This window comes from Schistocerca nitens, chromosome 4, assembly GCF_023898315.1.
Source record: "Schistocerca nitens isolate TAMUIC-IGC-003100 chromosome 4, iqSchNite1.1, whole genome shotgun sequence".
NCBI lineage: Eukaryota > Metazoa > Arthropoda > Insecta > Orthoptera > Acrididae > Schistocerca > Schistocerca nitens.
The window spans coordinates 225,273,367-225,295,552 of record NC_064617.1 but is presented as its reverse complement, the minus strand read 5'-3'; the positions used below and the strand labels follow the sequence as shown (position 1 = coordinate 225,295,552).

Sequence of the window (22,186 nt, the reverse complement as noted above, 5' to 3'; positions counted from 1 at the left end):
CATCTTAATGCATATGTGATTTCCTGTTGGAAAGACTACAGTTCGTAGTAATTGATGGAAACTCATCGAGTAAAACAGTAATAATATCTATCATTTGCCAAGGAAGTATTATGGTGCAAAAAGTCGCAATTGACTCTAAATAGCGAAAAGTGTGAGGTCATCCATATGAATACTAAAAGGAATTATTTAGATTTCGGTTATGCAATATGTCACATATATTTAAAGTCTGTAAATTCAACTAAATACCTAGGAATCACAATTATGAACAACTTAAACTGTACCAGTCATGTAGATAATGTTGTGGGGAAGGCAAACCAAAGACTGCATTTTAATGGCAGAACACTTAAAAGATGCAACAGGTCTACTATTAAAGAGACTACTTGCACTATGCTTGTCCATCCTCTGCTAGAGTATTATTGTCCAATATGGATTCTTACCAGATTGGATTGATGGAGGACAGCAGAAAAGTACAAAGAACAGCAGCTCATTATGTATTATCACAAAATAGGGAAGAGAGTATCATGGATACAATATATGAGTTGGGGTGGCAATCATTAAAACAAAAGCTTTTTTTTGTTGCAGCAAGAACTTTTCAAAAAATTTCAATCTCCGATGTTCTTCTCCAAATGCAAAAATAATTTTTTGACACCCACATACATTTGGAGAAATGATCATTGTAATAAAAAAAAAAGAGAAATAAGATCTCACACAAAAAGATTTAAGTGTTCACTTTTCCTGTGCACTGCTAGAGTGTGGAATGGTAGAGAAATAGTGTGAAAGTGGTTCAATGAACACACTGCCAGGCACTTAGATGTGAATTGCAGAGTAGTCATGTAGTTGTAGATGCAATAGGATTTACATTTTTCTGTTTTTTATTATTTTGTGAATAGCTAACATTTTCCAGTAAAGAACTTTTTCCTTGACTCAGGGCTTTATGAATTATTTTTATTTTTCTGCTTGTATGAAGTGATATTTACAAGCCCAAAAAGTTTTCTGAATTTTGGATAAATTAACCAGTATGCATTGGGATGTGGATTTTATAGAATTTCAAAATGACCAACACATATGTCCAAAACCTTCATTTCAACAATTAAAAGTTTAAAACTAGTATATAAATCGCCAGTTTTCAATTGTATCATTTGATTTTACTATGATATCTTCTTTTTTGTTTTTCTGTTGTTTTCTCATGGTTTCTTTTACAATTGCCTCACGTTCTTGTGGAGACATAGTTTTGCATGGCAGAAACTCTATTACTTCAGAAATAATAGTTGCTGTTTTTTTTTTTTTTTATGGAAAACAATTTTAGCAGGTGAAAGTCTGATAGAAGTATGCTGTAGACTATTCGTAATGTTTTTGGAATCTTTCACACGTTCATACGAGGTGTGTCCAGAAAGTAAGTATCATTTCATTTTACTGCCACCACAGCACTAGTGTCGCAGTTCCACTTTCGCCTCTCTGGTTCATTGTCTTTCCACTGATGCCATTACATCTGGATTGTGTTGTGTTTAGATTTGTTAGTGATTGTTCAAGATTTTTTAAGACAATCTCTGAGCCCACCCACTGTGAAGTGCGTTCTGTAATACAGTTTTTGAATGCAATGACTGTTGTTAAGCCAGCTGAAAATCAACAACAACTTGTCTTTCCTGTATAAAAAAATTTTGGTTTGAAAAATGTTTATATGGGCTTTTTCCAAAATGATCCTTACTTTGTGGATATGCCTCATACCATATGGGATGCTCATTAGACATGGCCTGCACCTCAACAGGTATGGAAAGGGGAGGTTGGCAAAGCTTATAGGTGACAGCATAAGTGGGGGTGGTGGGATCACTCATGGGAAAATTCCGGTAGTTGTGGGTGTTAGAGCTGTACCTTTTTTAGATTGAAGTCAGCTGACAGGTATTCCTGCTTAAGGGAAGTCTCTCTAACAAAGAAACCACTTTCGACAAAGCTTAGGTATCCGATTAATGAGAGAATTAGTATATTTCATCAAAACATACAAGGCATTAGAGATAAAGTTAGTGAACTGCTTACAGATGTTGACTCTGAAATTATTGGTATATCTGAACACTTCTTAAATAAGGAGATAATTCAGAGGCTTCCTTTACCAGGATACAGGTTGGCTGGCAGCTTTTCTAGGAGCTCTTTGCGGTGTGAGGGAGTAGCCATGTATGTGAAAAACGGTATCCCATTTGAGTCAATTGATGTTTCAAAGTACTGCGCTGAGAAGGTGTTTGAATGTTGTGCAGGTGTGGTTAAATTTAGTGGAGCTAAACTTCTTACTGTTGTTATTTATAGATCCCCAGACTCCGATTTCACAACATTTTTGCTAAAGCTAGAGGAGGTTCTTGGTTCACTTTATCGGAAATACAAAAAGTTAGTTATATGTGGTGACTTCAATATAAATTATATAAGTGATTGTGAAAGGAAAAGGATGCTGGTAGACCTCCTTAATTCATATAATCTTATGCAAACCGTATTCTTTCCAACGAGAGTGCAAGGGAACAGTAGAACAACCATAGACAATATTTTTGTTCATTCGTCATTACTAGAAGGGCATTCTGTTATCAAAATGGTGAATGGCCTTTCAGATCATGATGCACAAATTTTAAGTCTAAAAGATTTTTGTGCTGCAACACATGTTAAATATAGTTACCAACTTTTTAGGAAAGCTGATCCAGTTGCTGTAGAGACTTTTGTAAACCTTATCAAGGAACAAGAGTGGCAAGATGTTTATAGTGCTGATACAGTAGACGATAAATATAATGCTTCCCTCAAGACTTTTCTCGTGCTCTTTGAAAGTTGCTTTCCGTTAGAATGCTCATAACAGGGTACTAGCACAAACAGGCAGCCTGGGTGGCTGACTAAAGGTATAAGAATATCTTGTAGAACAAAGTGCCAATTATATCAAAACGTTAGAAACAGTCACAATCTAAATGCAGTAGCCCATTACAAACAGTATTGTAAGGTGCTTAAAAAAGTTATTAGGAAGGCAAAAAGTATGTGGTATGCAGATAGAATAGCTAAGTCTCAGGATAAAATTAAAACCATATGGTCAGTCGTAAAGGAAGTGGCTGGTCTGCAGAGACAGGTCGAGGATATAGAATCAGTGCGTAGTGGGAATGTCCATGTTACTGATAAGTCGCATATATGTACAGTATTTAATAATCACTTTCTGAATATAGCAGGTGAACTAAATAGAAACCTAATCCCAACAGGGAATCATATAGCGCTCGTAGAAAAAAGTGTTCCGAGACTGTTACCTGAAATGCTCCTCCATGATACTGACAAGAGGGAGATTGAGTTAATAATTAAATCACTAAAGACCAAGAACTCTTATGGATATGACGGGGTATCTAGCAGAATACTGAAGTATTGTTCCATGTATGTTAGCCCAGTACTTAGCAATATCTGCAACTTTTCCTTTAGGAGTGGTCTGTTTCCTGACCGATTAAAGTACTCGGTAGTGAAGCCACTTTATAAAAAGGGAGACAGGGATAATGTTGATAATTATAGACCTATTTCTATGCCATCGGTGTTTGCTAAAGTTATTGAGAGGGTTGTATATACAAGGTTACTGCAGCATTTAAATTCACATAATTTGCTGTCAAATGTACAGTTTGGTTTTAGAAATGGCTTAATAACTGAAAATGCTATAGTCTCTTTTCTCTGTGAGGTTTTGGACGGATTAAATAAAAGGTTGCGAACGTTGGGTGTTTTCTTTGATTTAACGAAGACTTTTGACTGTGTTGACCACAAAATATTACCGCAGAAGTTGGAACATTATGGAGTAAGGGGAGTAGCTTACAATTGATTCGCCTCTTACTTTAAGAACAGAAAGCAGAAGGTAATTCTCCGCAATATTGAGATTGGTAATGATGTTCAGTCCCAATGGGGCACTGTTAAATGGGGCGTTCCACAAGGATTGGTGCTGGGGCCACTGCTGTTTCTTATTTATATAAATGATATGCCTTCTAGTATTACAGGTGATTCAAAAATATTTCTGTTTGCTGATGACACCAGCTTGGTAGTGAAGGATCTTGTGTGTAATATTGAAACATTATCAAATAATGTAGTTCATGAAATAAGTTCGTGGCTTGTGGAAAATAATTTGATGCTAAATCACAGTAAGACTCAGTTTTTACAGTTTCTAACTCACAACTCAACAAGAACTGATATTTTAATCAGACAGAATGGGCATGTTATAAGCGAGACGGAACAGTTCAAGTTCCTAGGCGTACGGATAGATAGTAAGCTGTTGTGGAAAGCCCATGTTCAGGATCTTGTTCAGAAACTAAATGCCGCTTTATTTACCATTAGAACAGTATCTGAAATAAGTGACATTTCAACACGAAAAGTAGTCTACTTTGCATATTTTCATACACTTATGTCATATGGTATTATTTTTTGGGGTAATTCTTCTGATTCAAAAAGGGTATTTTTTGCTCAAAAACGGGCTGTTCGCGCTATGTGTGGTGGAAGTTCGAAAACCTCTTGTCGACCCCTATTCAATAGTCTGGGAATTTTGACATTGCCCTCACAGTATATATTTTCTTTAATGTCGTTTGTTGTTAGCAATATTAGCTTATTCCCAAGAGTTAGCAGCTTTCACTCAGTTAATACTAGGCGGAAATCAAATCTGCATGTGGAATGTACTTCCTTGACTCTTGTGCAGAAAGGAGTGGAGTATTCTGCTGCATCCATTTTCAATAAGCTACCACAAGAACTCAAAAATCTTAGCAGTAGCCCAAACGCTTTTAAGTCTAAACTGAAGAGTTTCCTCGTGGCTCACTCCTTCTATTCTGTCGAGGAGCTCCTGGAAGAGCTAAAAAATTAAGCAAATTCCAGTGTTACATTCTTGATTTTCTTTATTTAAACTAACGACATGTCGCCTGAATATGTTTCTTATATTTCATTTTATCTGTTTCTACAATCTACAACTGAATATGTTTCTTATATTTCATTTTATTTGTTTCTACAATCGTGTTATAATTTCATGTATTGACTCGTTCCATGACCATGGAGACTTCTCCTTAATGTGGTCCCACGGAACAATAAATAAATAAATAAAAATACAGATTTATGGTGAAAATGTAATGCCTAATGGGATGGTGGGAAAGTGGGTGAGATGGACGAACCATTGTTCATGATGAGGCATGGATTGGGTGGCCTTCTATTGTCAATGATGGTTTGGTTGAGAAAGTGATGATAAAATTCATGAAAATATATGGCTCACAATAAGAATGGTTTGTGATGAGTTTCTGCAAATTTAAAAAACTGTTTTGCTTGAGATTTCCATGAAGAGGGCATAGAAAAGTTGGTTTCCATGACAAATGTCGGAACACTTGTAGAAAAATTGTTTAAGAAATGCTCTTTCCTGTATAATAAAATTTTTGTTTGAAAAAATGTTTATATGGGCTTTTTCCAAAATGATCCTTACTTTGTGGATATGCCTCATACCATATGGGATGCTCATTGTTATATTAAGTATGACACTAGTGACCAATCTCACACATATACGTCTCTGCTTGATTGGATAATGAGTATTAGAAATTAGAAAATATCTAATACCTGTCTTTTCTACAAGAGATTTTCAATTCTTAGACAAAAAGTGTGACTGATTATGTGTTAAGATAACTTTTAGCTTGTAGGCATGTTTAAAAGAATCCTCTTCAGTTTCTGAGAGTACATTTTTGCTCATAGCTTTTATAATGATATAAATTAATAAATTTAGAGAATACATCTACTGTAGCAAAAATATAACACTGGCCTCCTTTGCTTTTCAGAAATGTTCCATAGTAAAGAGTGTCAACTGAATCTAATGGTTTATAGGGAATAATGTTTTGTATTTGTCATTCGCATGTCATATTATTTACTTTAACCCACTGATACTTGTTGCGGGTTGATAACTCTTTCCTTATTTTGTTAGTGACATTATAAAAATTGATGTTTTCTTATAACTTTAATATGTCATTGTAAACATCACACTGAGTGAACTCTCATGTACATATTTAATCAATATTTCTCCTCCATCCACTGGCAATAAACTTTCCAGTTGTTTGAATCTTGTCAGTTCTTTCAGTGTGAATAATGATTTGAGCTACACCTAATTTTGTTGCACATACATCAAAAATTTATTTCATTTTGTGCATTTTAATATACCCCATTTTAAGCTCCTTTTCTTCATCTTTGTTGAAAGTTTCAAGAATTCCTCCTCATAGTAGCCCAGATAAGCATTTGCAACAATGTTGTCAGATCCCTTAATATATTTGATTTCATATTCAAACCGTTGCAAGTACTTCGTCCATCTAGTTAATCTTTTATGATAACTGAGTGCTTGAAGATAACTGAACTTATGGTCTGAGTAGACTATTACCTTGTATCTAACGATTTAGTTTTTGAATTGGATGAATGCTTCACCAACAATTCTTTTTCAGTAACTGTATAAGATTTTTCATGTTTTAAAAGAATCTTGCCTGCAAATGTAGTTGTACAAAGTATAATTTTTCCATCTACTTGCTTTTCCTGATCCCACCCCAAAATTACTGTGGTCACTGTGTAAACAAAATGGTAAAGTAAAATCAAGTCCATGTAATAAATTCTGGTCATTTAATTCGTTCTTGCTTTTCTTTTCTTTTCCTTCATTTTTTTCCAAAAGCTTCTTGACACACCTTATTCTGTAGCAAAACAGTGTTCTTTTTTAATAGATTACTGAGACATGGTGCATCTAAACTTTGTCCATTTATAAAATTTCTATGAGGAACACATAATCCAAAGAAAGATTTTAACTGCTTTCCATTTCTGGGGGCTGTAAACTCTTTAGTGGATTTTATTCTTTCTGAATCCACCAAAATTCCTTCTTTTTTTAGTAATTAAATGCCATAAAATTTTTGTACAGTTGCTGCATTTTCCACTTCTCCTTCTTCAGTGTAATTCTACCTTGTCTATGTTTTCCACATACCTGTGTCAAAAAGTTCAATATGTTCTTCCCAAATTTGTCTGTTAATCAGAATATCATTTACGTACACTGTCATTCAGATATGAGTTCCTGTCCAAGAACATGATCTAATGCTCTAATAAATTCTGCTATTGATAGGTTCAAACCAGATGGTACCACACAATATTAATAATGCCTACTTCCTTAAAGAAAAGCAGTGTATTTACTGAACTCAGGTGCAGCTGGAAACTGATCGAAACCTGACGTTAAATCTAAATTTGACCGAGTATTAATGCTTTAATATTTGTCTAATAATTCAGTCTTTTATATTTGTCTGCAGTCTCAGAGAGCTGAGACCACATTCAGTCTCAGCTCTCTGAGACTGCAGACGTGTGTGCAAGTTGCGTTTATGTGAGTGTGAGTGAGTGTGTGTGTGTGTGTGTGTGTGTGTGTGTGTGTGTGTGTACTGCTGACGAAGGCCTTAATGGCTAAAAGCTTTAATTACTTGAATCTTTTTATTTTGACTATCATGACTCAGCATCTCCACTATATGGTGAGTAGCAACTTTCCTTTCTAAATTTGTTATCCATTTCTAACATCTTCCAACTGATGCATATTGCTTGTACAGCCATTTTGATAAGATCAGTCTGTATATAAAAAGAGAACAGTAACTGGAGGTAACAGAGAGGAAGTTTCAAGGAAACAGAAATAACAGTAGTGTGCTTTCATCATCGTAGGCCTTTGTGAGGTGTACTGGGTTCTGACTATTCTGTTCTCTCATTATAGTATTTCATATCAGAGCAGCATGCTTCTGGTATCAATTCCCACTTACAAAAATTGTAAAAAGTGATTGAGTGCTAATAATCTGTTAATAGTAATGGGTGCCAGTTTTCTTTATATTAGTGTGTGTCTGAAACACAAAACTTTCATCTGATTTTTATATGTGCTTCTTTTTACAGTGTATTACAACAGTTGGTTTTACAGAGTCAAGAGCATGCCGGTCACCAACACCTCTAGCATCAGTATAATGTATGTTGGTTCCTACTAATATTATGTGATGAACTTTACTTAGCATAAAGGAAAATGTCATGTTTTGTATGATGGATCTGCACCAACGAATACCAAAGAACTATTTTTATAGCAGCTAATAGTTTGTTCAAGTAAGGAATATTTAAATGATTTTTGTCATTTTTTAACTTCTATAATAAATATGACTGATTTCATTGTGTTACAAATAAAAAAAACAGGATGTAAAAAATAAATTGTAATTATTTATATACAATATATTTGATTATTATTTGCATCAGTCAGTTTGATTTGCAATAAATTCAGCTGCACAAAACAAGAACTCAGTAAACAATTAAAAACTGAGTGCTATATGGGGAATACTCAAGTTTCAGTTTTTACCCACTTATCATCTGATACGCAATAAAGATGCTATTGTGATAAATACTTTTTGATGCTGAATGTAATATGACAAACAAAAGACAATGTATTTGAAATGGAACATAAGGTAAATGCTATTGAGATACAGAGGGGAAACTGAACACAGCATCGCCAAATAGTTTGTCGAGAGCTACAGCACCATACAAGTTCTGCACATGACATGGTATAGTTATGTGTTGGTTCAGAGTGAGAAACTCTGTGAAGCGAAGTTGTGATGCATGCCATCACAGTGCCCTAATAGATCAGGGTAAGCTATAAAATTGTTGTTTTAGTTTACTGATGTTGTACGATGTTGGATCATTTTTGTTTGGAGGTCACAGCTAACACTAACTGCAAGTTCAGTTTTGCTGCTGTTCTGCTCTGCTTACATGCATTATTTGTTTTTATTTTCATATCACTGCTTGCCAAAAATCTTCTCTAATTAAAATTCTTGAAAGTTTTACTGGAAGTTTTGGTTCCACTTCCAGTGTCTAACTAACTAAATGACGAGACAACATACTGACACAAAATAAGCAAAGTATTGACCTGAGAATTTTTCTTTATGTGATTAGCTGACCATATGGGTAGTGAAGAGTCAGACGAAAAATCATTTTCACTGCACAGACCGTGACAAGGTGCCCTAGACTGCACGGTTACCCCGCGTGGCACAGATTTGTTTATTCATATACTGGCCACCAGAGGCTCTGTCTTGGCTCGTTTATCATAGGAAAAAAACTTTGATTTACTTCTTAAGCTTTCACCTGTACGCAGGATACAGGTTCCTGGTAGGTATTTTTTCCAAATTTCATACCCTTGAAAACTTTATCCATAGCGAATTTAATGTTCCTTTATAAAGTAAACCATATAAGCAGGCTGATTTAAAAATTTGTCAACATAATCTGTAAAAGTGGGCTACTTGAGCCCATTGTTTTTCTCATATAAGTTGGGCTCAGTGCAAAACTACATTGCTATCTGCGAAATATAGTTTATTAAAGGCTTCTATATTAATTACAACAAAGTATATGTGTGTTTTCTTCGGATATGAAAAGAAGGTGCCTACCAATTACAAAAGACTACTTGGCAGCAGGAAGTATGCTAACTGCTCTGATGAAAAATTGCAAATTTGTCAGTGTAAAAACTAAACAGATGAGCCAATGATCCAAGAACAAGCTAAGATTCATTACAAGTTTAGATGAGGTACAATCAAAAGATAGCTTAAGAATAAGAAGATGAAGTGTAAAAAGTGCTTTTCATTGGAAGAACCATGTTTTGAAAGTCATCTTATAAAAATATACGATCGTGAGTTTCCATGTAGTGCACTGGACCTAGGGTTCATAGTAAAATCTTATTTAGGAAGGCAAGGAAGAACTGTGAGGTGTTTCAAAAATAATCTGCCAGGAAGAAATTTTATGAAATCTTTTTTGAAAAGATATCCACAGTTGTCTGTTAGCCTCTCAAGCAATATGAAAACAGCTGCTTGTTGTAATTCACAACATAAGAAAAACATAAAATAGCACTTCCAGAATAACTACAGATACAATGTATGGCATAGCCTCATGGCAAGATTGATACAGTACAGTTCCATCTAGCATAGTAGATAGCACAATGAGTGAGAGCAGACTAAGGACGATGGCCGTGCAGTGATCGCACATGTTGACAATGTGTCAAGGTGATGTTGGGAGATGTCTGCACAGACATCATGAGCACCCACTCAGCCATGGTGTCTCCCATTGGTGGCCATGCTTTGCAGTTATGGACATGGAGTGACTGTCATATCATGTGTGCTAATCATGCAACAGCTGATGATGGAAACATTGGCTGGTGCTTGATATCTAGGTGGTAACTCAGTGGGCTATCACACCCCTTCTTCCAAGGGGAGTGGCAAACTGCATCTTGGTGAGTTGACCCCAACTTGGCTGGGCACCCGGACACTGCTTTGAACCAGGCTGATGTCATCAGAGGCATCAGATGGCACTCCGGTTTTACCAGCTCTCATTTGGCATGGACAGGAGCATATGACCAGAATGTCCCCACCAAGCGGCACTGTCAGAGTCTTGGTGCCCCCACCACTGGAAGTGGAGGTCCGTCCCCCCCCCCTCCCCCCCCCCCCCCCCCCCCCCCGCCCCAATGTCAATGTCCGCACTGGGTCCTGACACAGAAGTTGGGGACGGGGATGGGTACTGCAGCCTCATCTTCTTCTATCTCAGGCAGCCTATAATCAAAGGGAGATGAGGGCATGATCAGGATTGTCGAACAGTGCTGAGAACCAAAGGGCAAGAACAGCTCAGGAGGGGAGATATTGGAAGGTCTGGCAGAAGAAAAACAAAAGGTGGTGTCGCTGCAACGTGCGTCCACTGGAGAGCCCAGAGGCAATGGCGGCTGAGCCTCCCACCACAGACGAACCTGATCAGGATTGTCGAACAGTGCTGAGAACCAAAGGGCAAGAACAGCTCAGGAGGGGAGATATTGGGAGGTCTGGCAGAAGAGAAACAAAAGGTGGTGTCGCTGCAATGTGCGTCCACTGGAGAGTCCAGAGGCAATGGCGGCTGAGCCTCCCACCACAGATGAACCTGATTTTATTGGCAAGAAATCATCTGGTCCCCTATGGTCAGAGTGAACTCACAGCACCCCACTGCTATCGGCCGACCACTGCAAACCCCTTGTCCTGGCATATGAAACTCGGCATCTACATGTGGGTGCATGGCCTGATGCCTGGAAATGGCCCTGCAGATGACTTCACAGGTGGTGGAAGCACGAGGTGGAAGAGAAAACAAGGCTGGCTGCCATGGAGGAGAGCCGCTGGATTCTTCTCCCCTACTGACATCAACCTGAAGGAATTAAAAAAAAACAAAGGTTGTTGGCATCCCATCTGTAGGAGCATCAGCCACATATTTCTTCATTTGTGTTTTGAAACTACAGATGAGTCTTTCAGCCTCACCATTTGATTGAGGGTGGAAAGGCAGAGACAGCATGTGTTGAATGCCGTTTCTGTGGGAGAACTCAATGGAAACCTGGAACAAAATTATGGTCCATTGGCCAACACCAGCGTGAGAGGAACTCCTTCACAATTATAATTCTGCTGAGTGCTGCAGCCATATCCTTCACACTCATGGGCCAACAGTTGATCATGTACGGAAAATTGGCATATGCATCAAGGATAATCAGCCAAGTAGTTCCCACAAAGAGGCCCGGGAGTGAGGGCATTGGCCAGGGTGGGATTCTTGCTGTTGTTGACATTTATTAAAGCTGTGGACAATATGTCTGACCTGCTGGTCTATGCCCAGCCAGTACACATGGCACTGGGTGAGCAGTTTAGTTTGTGAGACACTTCATTGATCTCGGGACAAGAGTCATAAGATTGTTGGGTGCAGAAGTTCTGGTGGTACTGCTAACTGGAGAGACCATTGATCTGTAGCTAGGATAACCATGTCCACCAGGATTAGCCAGTGGCAGAGGTTGAAGTAATGCCACAATGGGTTGGAGTCCTGATCACAAATGCAATCCTGTCATCCCTGTTGTATGTACCACCGTACCTGTTTAAGATGGTGCCCTTGTCCATGGCCACAACTACATGGACCCACATGATGGCAAAATGTCCATGTCTGTTTAGATTCTTTGTTCACCTGGAAACACAAGATCTTGTCTTGTCAAACTCGGGGTTGTGGCCCATCAGGCAACAGGACAGGATGACCCATGTTGGTATGTTGAGTGGTATTGTGAAAGTGATTTCATACTTGTACCTGCTGAGAAAGAGTGCGCTTTGCTGGAGTCAGTGGCCAATCCCATCACATAGCTTTACTGCAGAACTGAAGAGGGAGATCAATAGCTTTTGATCCATAATATGGTGAAACTTTGTCCTGTATAAGAATACATACATAGAATTTCTTCAGCATGTGGCCTCTCCTTTTTATTCGCGGATACCTGTTTTGTGTGGCATTGAACAAATGCAATTGGATATTCAGAGCCCTCTGTATCTCTGTGTGCCAAGATGACACCAAGGCCCAGTTTAGAGGCATTTGATTCCCCCACTAGGTTTTGCACAGTTGATATGTGGTGAGACTTGGTGGCAATAGGACGGCCTGCTTCAGGGTGTTGAATGCCAGTTTGTGTGCTTTCAACAGTACAAAAGTAATGCCCTTGTTCTGCAGGTTGTTGAACAGGTGCGCAATCAGTGCCAGGTTATGAATAAATATTCCATAATACTTTATTTTTCCCAAGAAGGACTGGAGCTCTTTTAAATCTGTGGGGCGAGGAAGCATGACGACACCTTCAACCAGCTTCTGCGTGGGCTTAATACCTTTGTGAGAGATGATATGTCCTAGATACTCCACCAACAGTTGAAAGATAGAGATGTTTTTTGACATTGTATTTGATGCCTGGAGACTGGAGGGTATGGAACAGCTGCCACAAGTTTTCTCGGTGTTCTTTCACTTTGGCCCTGTCACCAGCCCATAACATCATGCAGTAGCTGCTTGAGAAACCTTTGAAAGATCACTGGGACACTGGCCACCCCAAAAACTAAGATTTTGAAATGATATAATCCATGCAGTGAGTCTACTACCAGGACATTCCTTATCCAGGGGTTGTTGTAAGCAAGCTTCAGAGAAATTGGCCTTCGAAAAATACTGGGCTCCCGTGAGTGCAGAGAAAAGCTTGTTTGGTTTTGAATGGCATATGTATTGATTTCTTACTGGTAATTGACCATAATCTTAAAGTCTCCATAAAGGACAGTTTCCCTGATGGTTTTTTCACAGTAATCAAAGGTGTTGCCCACTCACTTGCAGGCACAGGTTCAATGATGTCCCAGGCTGTCTATCTAGCTCATTCTTGATGGCATCCCACAGTGCGAGCGACACAGCTCTTGCATAGAAGAAGCAAGGGTGCGCTGATTTCTTTAATGTAACGTGCACCATAAAGTTCTTTGCTTGTCCTGAAGCCCAGAGAAAATGTCAGGGTACTCATAAAGATTTCCAATTCCTTAAACAATATTTCTTCTGAGACCAGGTGGACTGAGTCATGGATGACAAATCCAAAAGTGGAAAAAGCATCAAGGCTGAATAGAGTCTTTGTATCCATGCTGTGAACCACAAGGAAGGTGAGGTGATTGACAACTTTTTGTGTGTTGTCCTCTGAGTGGAATGTGTTGTTTGTTTGTACATAACCAAGAGGCAAGTGATTGAAGGGCTAGCACTCCCAGCTGGAGATGCATTTGAGAGTTTAACAGAGTTGCAGAGGCACTGGTGTCAACTTGTAACTCAATTTGTTTATTGCACAAAGTGAGCATGATGAACAGTTTCTTAGGTGACACCACTGTGGAGTGAGACTCCGATGAAATTACATTAATATCCATTAGTTCCTGTCAAGGCAAGTGTTTTTTTTTCTTTTGTTCAGAGCATAACATACAGACACGAGGTATCCTTCTTTCTGGTGTGAATCGCACTGTGGCCACCTGTTGGGATAGCCTTCTCTGACATGTTCAAAAACAGTCAAGATATGATGAAAACAAGCTCCTGTTGGGGGAGGGGGAAGGGGGGGGGGAGTTCCAAGGCTTCTCACCTTGTTTGCAAGATGGAGCCAGAGTGTGGTGGTATTTGTGCTTTACTGTTGCCACATTTGCTATGTCTCCCAGGTCTCACACAAAGGCTACCACCTTGCCCTCAAATTCTAATTGACGGCCCACAGCCTGGGAAACTTCATAGGATTTGATCCATTTTAAAATGCCCCTTCAAATCAGGGTCCTTGAATTGTAGAGCTTTCTAATGCACCTTATCCAGAGCCATCCAAATGATTGCATCCTAATCACCACCCCTGTATACAATACCATATTTACTAGAGTCACAAAATGAGATTTTCTGCTGTGACCCTGCAGTTCAGCCACTTGTGTGCAGTGTGACTGATTTGGCTGTCTACAACACTGATAAAATTCCACATGGGATGAAATGACATGGCAGTGTTGATAGAAGTAGGTAATTAATTTTGTCAAAGGACAGGTGTGCCAGTTCCATGAAGGGGCTGAGTTTGCATAAAAGTTGGTACATACTGGGTGAGCTCCGCGACAGGAACAGTGATTTTACCACGACTGGACCCGTTACGTGGAATGCGGCAAAGTGCAGTTGGAGGCGCTTCTCTTATGCTTTCCACTATTCCACCATCTAGTTATAATGTGGGAATGATGGCACATTTGTAGCTGATGGCCAGGAGAATGATGCGTACAATGAAGTTTCTTGATGTTTATGTCCCTCTAACTGCTGTTGCAGAAATTGCTGTAGCACAACTTCCATCGACATACCTGATAAAGCAGTCTGTTGCACAAGGTCCATGGATAAGTAACAAACATGAAAAATTCCCACCATTGTCGCCAATTATGTTGCAGCTAACAACATAAGAGTGAGAGCAGGTTAAGAACACTCGGCGGACGGTAAACACGTATGTAGATGGTGTGTCACAGTTGGCACTGGGAAGCACCTGTGCAGCCATTGTGCACAGTTGCTTGGCTGCGGTTTCTTATCCCTGGTGACCATGCTTTGCAATAGTGGATGTGGAGTGACTGTCTCATCATGTGTGCCAGTTGTGCACCGACGGCTGACATCAGAGAAGTCGGCTAGTGCTCTATGTTGTGCTGGTAGCCCAGTGGGTTATCATACTGCTGTAGATTAAAAACTCATAATTGTGTCTACCAAAAACCTTAAAATGTACTTGAAGACATTCTGCACAAAACATCTTTAATTACTATGGAATGAATCTGTGTAATGACCCTGGGAAGGAAACAATCACATGGAGAGAGGCTGTAAATATCCAGAAAGGGTCATAAATTTCACAAACTGTAGCAAAAGTATCATGTTTTGCTGAAATACTGCCAGAACTGCACTTCCCCATTTATTATTTATAAGGCAGGAAACATCTGTAACACCTGGACAGAAAGTGGAGCAAAATACAATTATGAGTGGGTTAGCCTAGTTGTTTTTGAGGAGTGGTTTATGTGTCAACTGCTATTTTTCACAATAAAACGGATGAGAAGAAGTTTTTGATACATAATCTGGGTGCTCATTTATATCTCAGCGTAACAAAATTTTGTCTGCTTAGTTCCAAGCTCGATCCACTTGACCCAGCCCGACGTCACTTACTCCAGGTATATGAAAATGAAATGGAGAGATGTTATTAGTGGATGGAAAGAGTGTGATGAAGACAAACAACAAATTTTGCTATCCAAAAATCAGTTCCTGATCATGTTAAACATTATTTTAGAAGGAATGGGTCCAAATATTGCTAGACTTTGAAATCTGGTTTCAATAAAGCATGCATATGCCCTGTTGACACAATTGAAATTCTCAAGAGGTTAACTAAATAAGATAGACGTTTGAACTTAGACACAATAGCAGAAGCTTTCTTGGAGAAATTACAGTGAGTTTGTCAAGTTTCACTCCACCAGAAGCCAAAAATTGCAAGTTCCTGGTGGGAAGAGTATTTGTGTGGCAAATCTACAGGGTCTGAGAGTAATACTGAAGATTCTTCTGACTCTTGCCCCGGGCCTAAGCCATCAAGATCTGAAAATAAGAACCAAAATAAATGTTCTGAAGTTCAAAAGCCAGATGGAAAGGCTGAACTAGGATGCAAATAATGCTATCTCTGTACATAAAAGGCAGTACCCCAACTGATTGACTTAGTCGCTGACTCGTCATCGCCCAGCCCAAGCCACTAAAGGTAGAAACTTGAAATTTGCAGCGGATGTTGATATTATATTTTAAGCATTGTTTAAGGAGGGATTTACTGAAATTCCATCCCTAAGGGGGTGACATAGAGGATGAAAGATTTTTTAAAAATTATATCCCTATTGAGGTAATTTTGAGGCTAGATCTATGAAAATTGATATTTGTTTTCTTGGTCAAAAATAAAGAAATAAGTGTTTCAACATTTTTGGAAATTTAACCCCTATGTGGTGAAATAGTGTGTGAAATTTCTTTTTGAAAATAAAGAACTACTAAAGTATTTTTAAAGCTACATCTATGAAAATTGGTATTTGACTTCTCAGTTCCATATAAAAAATATGCACTTCAATGCTTTTGGAAATTCAACCTGTTAGTGGGTGAAATAAGGTATGGAATGTTTTATGAAAGCATTTTTAAAGCTAAATCTATTAAAATTTGAATTTGATTTCTTAGTTAGAAATAACAAAAAAAAAAATGCATTTCACTGTTTTTTGGAAATTCAACCCTTAAGGGTATAAAAAAGTGGGTGAATTGTTTTATGAAAATACTTATTATGAAAGCGTTTTTAAACCTAAATATGTCAAAATCTGGATTTTGGATTCTCAGTTAAAAATAAAAAAAGGTATTTTCACTGGTTTTGGAAATTCAACCACAAAGGGGATGAAAGATTTTTATGGAAATATTTCATTAAGAAAGCATTTTTAAGCTAAATCTATGAAAATTAGTATTGGTTTCCAGGTCAGAAATTAAAAAAAAAAATAAATAAATGTGTTTCACTGTTTTTAGAAATTCAACCCCGAAGGGGATAAAATAGGGCCATCATCACCCATCCAAAATACTAAGGATAGAAAGTTGAAAAATTTGGGGATGATATTGATGAAATTATTTCATTATGAAAGCATTGTCATAGGTAAAGCTATAAAAATTTGTATTTGGCTTCTCTGTTAGAGTTCAAAAAAAGAAAATTTTCACTGTTTTGGAAATTTAACACTCAAGAGGGTAAAATAGGGGATGGAAATTTTTAAGAAAATATTTCGCTACGTTAAAAGAAGCTAAATATATGAAAATTGGTATTTCACTCCTCTGTTAGATATAAACAAATATATGTTAAGGGATGAAAGTTTCAATCAAAATATGATTAACAGAGTCCTTGGACTCCAACTACCAAAATTGCTTTCGGTGAGAAGTACATTTGGAAAAGACAGTGCTCCTATGGCCTTAATTAGCATGAAAAGTTTAGAAGGTGCTGCACTTTGGGAAAAATGTAAAAATTCAATTAAATAAAAAAAAAAATCTGTGCAGATCATGCAGTCTACGCAAGTGAAGCAGTGGGCGCTAAGCTACTCACCTTATACAGTCCTGATAAAGAATGTAACAGCCATGGAGAGTGATCACTATTTCTTGAAAATCCACCAGAAATAAAAATCTGTAGCAAAAAGACTTCATCAGCTCCACATAAAAGCCACATCAACTAAAAAGACAACCATCTACACCATGCGAGACTAGCTGCAGGAACCTGCGTGTAAAAAGGAATGACAACATTTACCCATGACATGTCTTCCAAAGCTTCCTAATAGAAGATGATGGTGCTATAATCAAATACATGGAGCGTACCAATAAAACCTGGAAATGGCCAACATCGAAAGATATTTTGTTCTATAAATGGAAAGACATTGTTGCCAGAATAAAATCTCTAAAACTTGCGAATAGAGGTATTTTCACAATCAGTTTGAAGCACAAGATATAAATGCTTAAAATTTGTTTCATTCTTGAAAATTTGTTCCATGTTTCTGTGACAATATTTGTTGTGTATGGTATGGTAACCTAAAATTTTGACATAAAAACTTGTGTTAACAATGCTTTGTAAAATATTTTCTCAATCATTTTCCATCAATATTGTTTTACTTATGTTTTAATCAGATGTATTGCACCTTTGACCCTTTCACCATTGTCTTACAGCATGTGAGTGTGATGTTGTGGAACAATATGAGTTTGGTGGTAGATACTGGAGTGACTGTCGTTTTGTAGCTTTACTCCTCACTGTCTGATAACATCTTAAGCCATTTTATCCACATTCATATTTTTAAATATTTGTAAGGATGCTTGTAACCTTGCCATTGAACTCTCATGAATTCCAAAAACATGCACATGCCCCCCCCTCCCCCTCCCCCCTCCACACACACACACTAGATAGGCGAAACTGTCCTTTTTAGAGATTGGATAAAAACTGGTCACTCACTGGAATGAAATAATTCTTTTTCATGACTCTCCATTCACTCAGAAAATAAGTAAAGGGAAGGAACATTGCCTTTTTAATTCAGGTCACTAAACCTGTATTTTTATCTTACTTGGTCCTATGTTGAAAGAACATATAAAGAGGGGTAATAATTTTGTGTTATGTCCCTAGTAATTTTGAGATATAAAAGTTTTAAATACTAAATTACAAATAGCACAACAAAATCATAAATATTTTTTATCTAGTGGAAAAATTTTAAGACAGAGACTGATTCCTTTTATATTTTGATATTTTCATCGGAAAAAGTACAATATGAGAATTATAGCATAACAGTAATTAAAGTGTTTCTGCAGTCGTCATTTACACTCAGTATTACCATATATGAACCCAAAAAAGGAAAAATTAATCAACATTGTAATTTATAAATAAAATGTGATAAATTTTAGTCAATGTGAGTCTGTTTCTCTTCTCATTGCATATTTGTCCTGTTTTTGAAAATATTCATTCATAGGGCACTTATGTTGCTGTGATACGTAACACTTTTAGAACCAATTGATACAGCATTGGCCACAGCAGTTTTCTTGTTTCCCACCAGTTTAAGGGATCACTGCTTCTTAACAAATATCCCTCCACTAAATGTTTGTCCAAGTCGACAACTGACGCACTTTCCGGTTCATGACTTGCTTGAAGCTGACCAATAGATCCATCAAACTCCTCCCATGTTGAAGAAGTCTTGTGCATGACAGTGGTGACTGGTTGAGAAATGAGCTGTGTTTTTTCTTGTTGAACAACCAACGCTTTAATTTCTGCAGCAGCCTTCATATAGCAATCCTGAAATGTTTTGTCTGCTGAGAATCCTTGCCGTTTAAACCAGGGCTCCAGTAACATTGCCTGACCAATCAATTCATTCCTGGAGATAAACTGAAAGCGCTCTGATAACTGTTTATGGAAATTACAAAGCAATGACTCTATTTCTTGAGCAAAGTTTTTATTTTTGTCTTTAAAAGATTTCAATTGGTGTTCCATTAATTTAGGCAAGATTTTCATTTCTGAATGTGAGACTGTTTTCTCTGAGGACTCCTGTTTTGTTACCTCATCGAAAACTTATAAAATCTGTAAAGCCTGTTGTATTACCTCCCAGTCTGTGTCTTTTACATTGAAGGTGATCAATTTTCCACCTAAAATAGCGAAACAAGAAGTTATGGGATCCTTATTTAAATTAAACCTTTGCAACATTTCATACGTAGAGTTCCATGTGGTTAGGATATCTTGTTTCAGTTTCAGTTGGTCATTTTTTAAATTTTCTGTATATCAGTAAGTTTGCTTGAAACAAAGGGTCTCTCCTTAAAAAATATAACTCTTTTCACCTTGTCAGTGGTTTTATGAATGGATTTCTGAAATGCGTGTTGCAGAGTGAGATTTAAAGAATGTACAAAGCACAAGTTATGTGGAAGTTTGAGAAGCGTGGCAATTAATTTAATATTTGAGACATTGTCGGTTATTGCGGAAGTGTTTTTAAAACTGATATTGTATTTGGCAATAACAGACTTTACCCAGTTTGAGATGTTTTCTGCAGTGCGTCTGTCTTCGAATTGTGAGCATTGTAAAATGTATACCTTCAGTTCAGTCTTCTCATCTACGAAACGTGCAGCGAGAGCGTAGGAATTAATGTTATTAATACACTCGTCTGTGTTTTGAAAGCAATATATGAAGATTTTCCTACTGGCTTGCTAGGCCTAATGCAAGGAAGGATTTTCTGTTGTGGTTGTCTCCCTTAGCCTTTGGAGTTTCTCCTCCACCACAAGGCAGTGATTCCCTTCTCATTTAATCCCCAGAAAGGAGGGTTGCCTCATCTGCCAACTACGCCATTCCAAAGTCTTCCTTCTCCGCCGTAGCTGCCATTAAGGTCCTCAAACAAGAAAGTATGAGAAAAGAAATTGAAAGAAAGAGATTAAGATGGTATGGGCATGTTAAGAGTATGCATGGGCAGAGACTCCCCAAAATTATGGAAGAACTAAAGATGGATGGGAAAAGAACTCGAGGGCGCCCAAGAACACGGTGGAAAATGGGAGTGAAAATATCTGTTGAAAGGAGAGGTGTGACCTGGCAGCAAGTGGAGGAAGAAATGTGGTGGGAGGACCGAGCCAAATGGAGAGGACTCGTCAGCACCCAGACCCGGCAGTAGCTGGAGCGGGATTCGGATATAGAATACACTCGTCAATGCATCAGCCGTAAGGTGAAATGCCTTTGAGGTGGCCTAATCATTTTTAATTTTATCAAATAACTCATGATGCAAACTAGGCATTAGTTAATTGGATAGATAAAAACTCTACTTGCCAAGTGGTGGCAGAATGCACACCTACAAGACTGTTGTAATTGGCAAGCTTTCAGAGCCAATGGGTTCTTCTTCAGGCAGAAGGGTTGAAGGGGAAGGAAGAAGGGTGAAGGAAAAGGCCTGGAGAGGTCTAGAAAAAAGGGTAGGTTTTGGGAACATCACCCAGAACTGCGGGTCAGGGGAGACTTACTGTATGGGATGAGAAGGAAATAGGAATTAAGAGTTTTTAACAACATTTTTCGACTTGGTAAATCAAGACTTGGGCATATAGAATGATTGTATTCTCTGCAAGTCATTCTTAAAAGCTGTACATCCAATGCCATACTTTTATTTAATGTGAGTGGCATTATAGTATTAAAACATTTACATATTAGTTGTTGTAAATTAAAAACAATTGGGATAAGGGTGTCACAAATGGAAATAAATCAGGACTTGGTCCAGAACCTGATGACACTTATGGCCTGAATACAGCCTTTAATTTGGCTTTCTGAGAGGATACCTTCACCCAAGGTGGAAGCAGACATCAGTGAGAACAGTTCAGGAGAATTGATTTCTCAAATTTCTGCATTGATTGACGGCAATCTTGATCAGCTTCCTGCCCCACATTGTTCCAGAGGTATTGTAGGATGCTTCAGTTTTAGTTGTCCCTTCAGGTTTGATAATGAGCCAGAAGCCATGGAAATTATCTCCTGACAGTAGCAGCATTTTCATTTTTTTCCCATTTTGGTAAAATTGTACTGTACATCGCTTGTAATTCTTCTAGTTGTAGGCAGTGTGGTTGACATATTGCTGTGCAGTACTGAAAAGTACGCAGAAAAAATTAAAATATTTAGTATTAACATAGACATTTTAAATTGTATTAGCTTAAAGTGAAAACAAATATACATGCAGCACATTCTATAATCAGAAGTTTTAGAGTGGGATGTAGGACATTATGGTCTACGAAACCTGGACCTACAATTGTGAAGTTTGTATCATATACAAAAAGGTCTGAAACAGTAATAATGATTAAGAAACTCATGAAGACCGACTGACAATATGTGAGGATTTCTCTGCAGAAAGATAAAAATTTTGAATAATGTTATGTCCGAACTTGGGCTACATAGCATGTGAACAAGAGATGGCAGCTTAATGGTATGGATAAAGGCTGGAAGAAAGCTGTGCAAATGAACTATAAAGCATGTTGTGCTTTATGAGCTACGACCTTATCTGCTATGCAGCCACAGGTTCTACCAGTGTGTCTGTATCGTTATTTTAGAACATAGCTGGCCATCACTTTCAACTCACTTCAGTGAATTCCACCATATATTGCAGAATGTCGAAATCTATGTCTTTCTTCTAATGAACGTGGTCACTTGGGTCAGCCAAGCATGCTCTCCAGTTCTGTAAATATAGACTCCATTGTCCTAAGACACCATAGAAATAACAGATTAGCAGCGACATACAAACATTTTGACTTATTACAACCCATGCTACTCACATCCAATAGTAATGAAGAAAAAGAAGTCGAAAATATGTACGTAAATATCAAATCCCGTAACAAAATTTGC

The 22,186-nt window shown here is 37.9% G+C and overlaps 1 protein-coding gene across 2 annotated transcripts in view; it reads left to right on the top strand.

Annotated features, from left to right (window-relative positions):
- Positions 1-8,176, top strand: part of LOC126252780 (uncharacterized) — a 63,176-nt gene extending 55,000 nt beyond the window's left edge. For both annotated transcript variants that reach the window (XM_049953708.1, XM_049953709.1), the window contains one exon: positions 7,894-8,176. In XM_049953708.1, coding sequence (XP_049809665.1) covers positions 7,894-7,982 — 89 coding nt within the window. In that variant the 3' untranslated portion in view covers positions 7,983-8,176. The remainder of the gene's footprint in view (positions 1-7,893) is intronic.
- Positions 8,177-22,186: the final 14,010 nt, after the last annotated feature.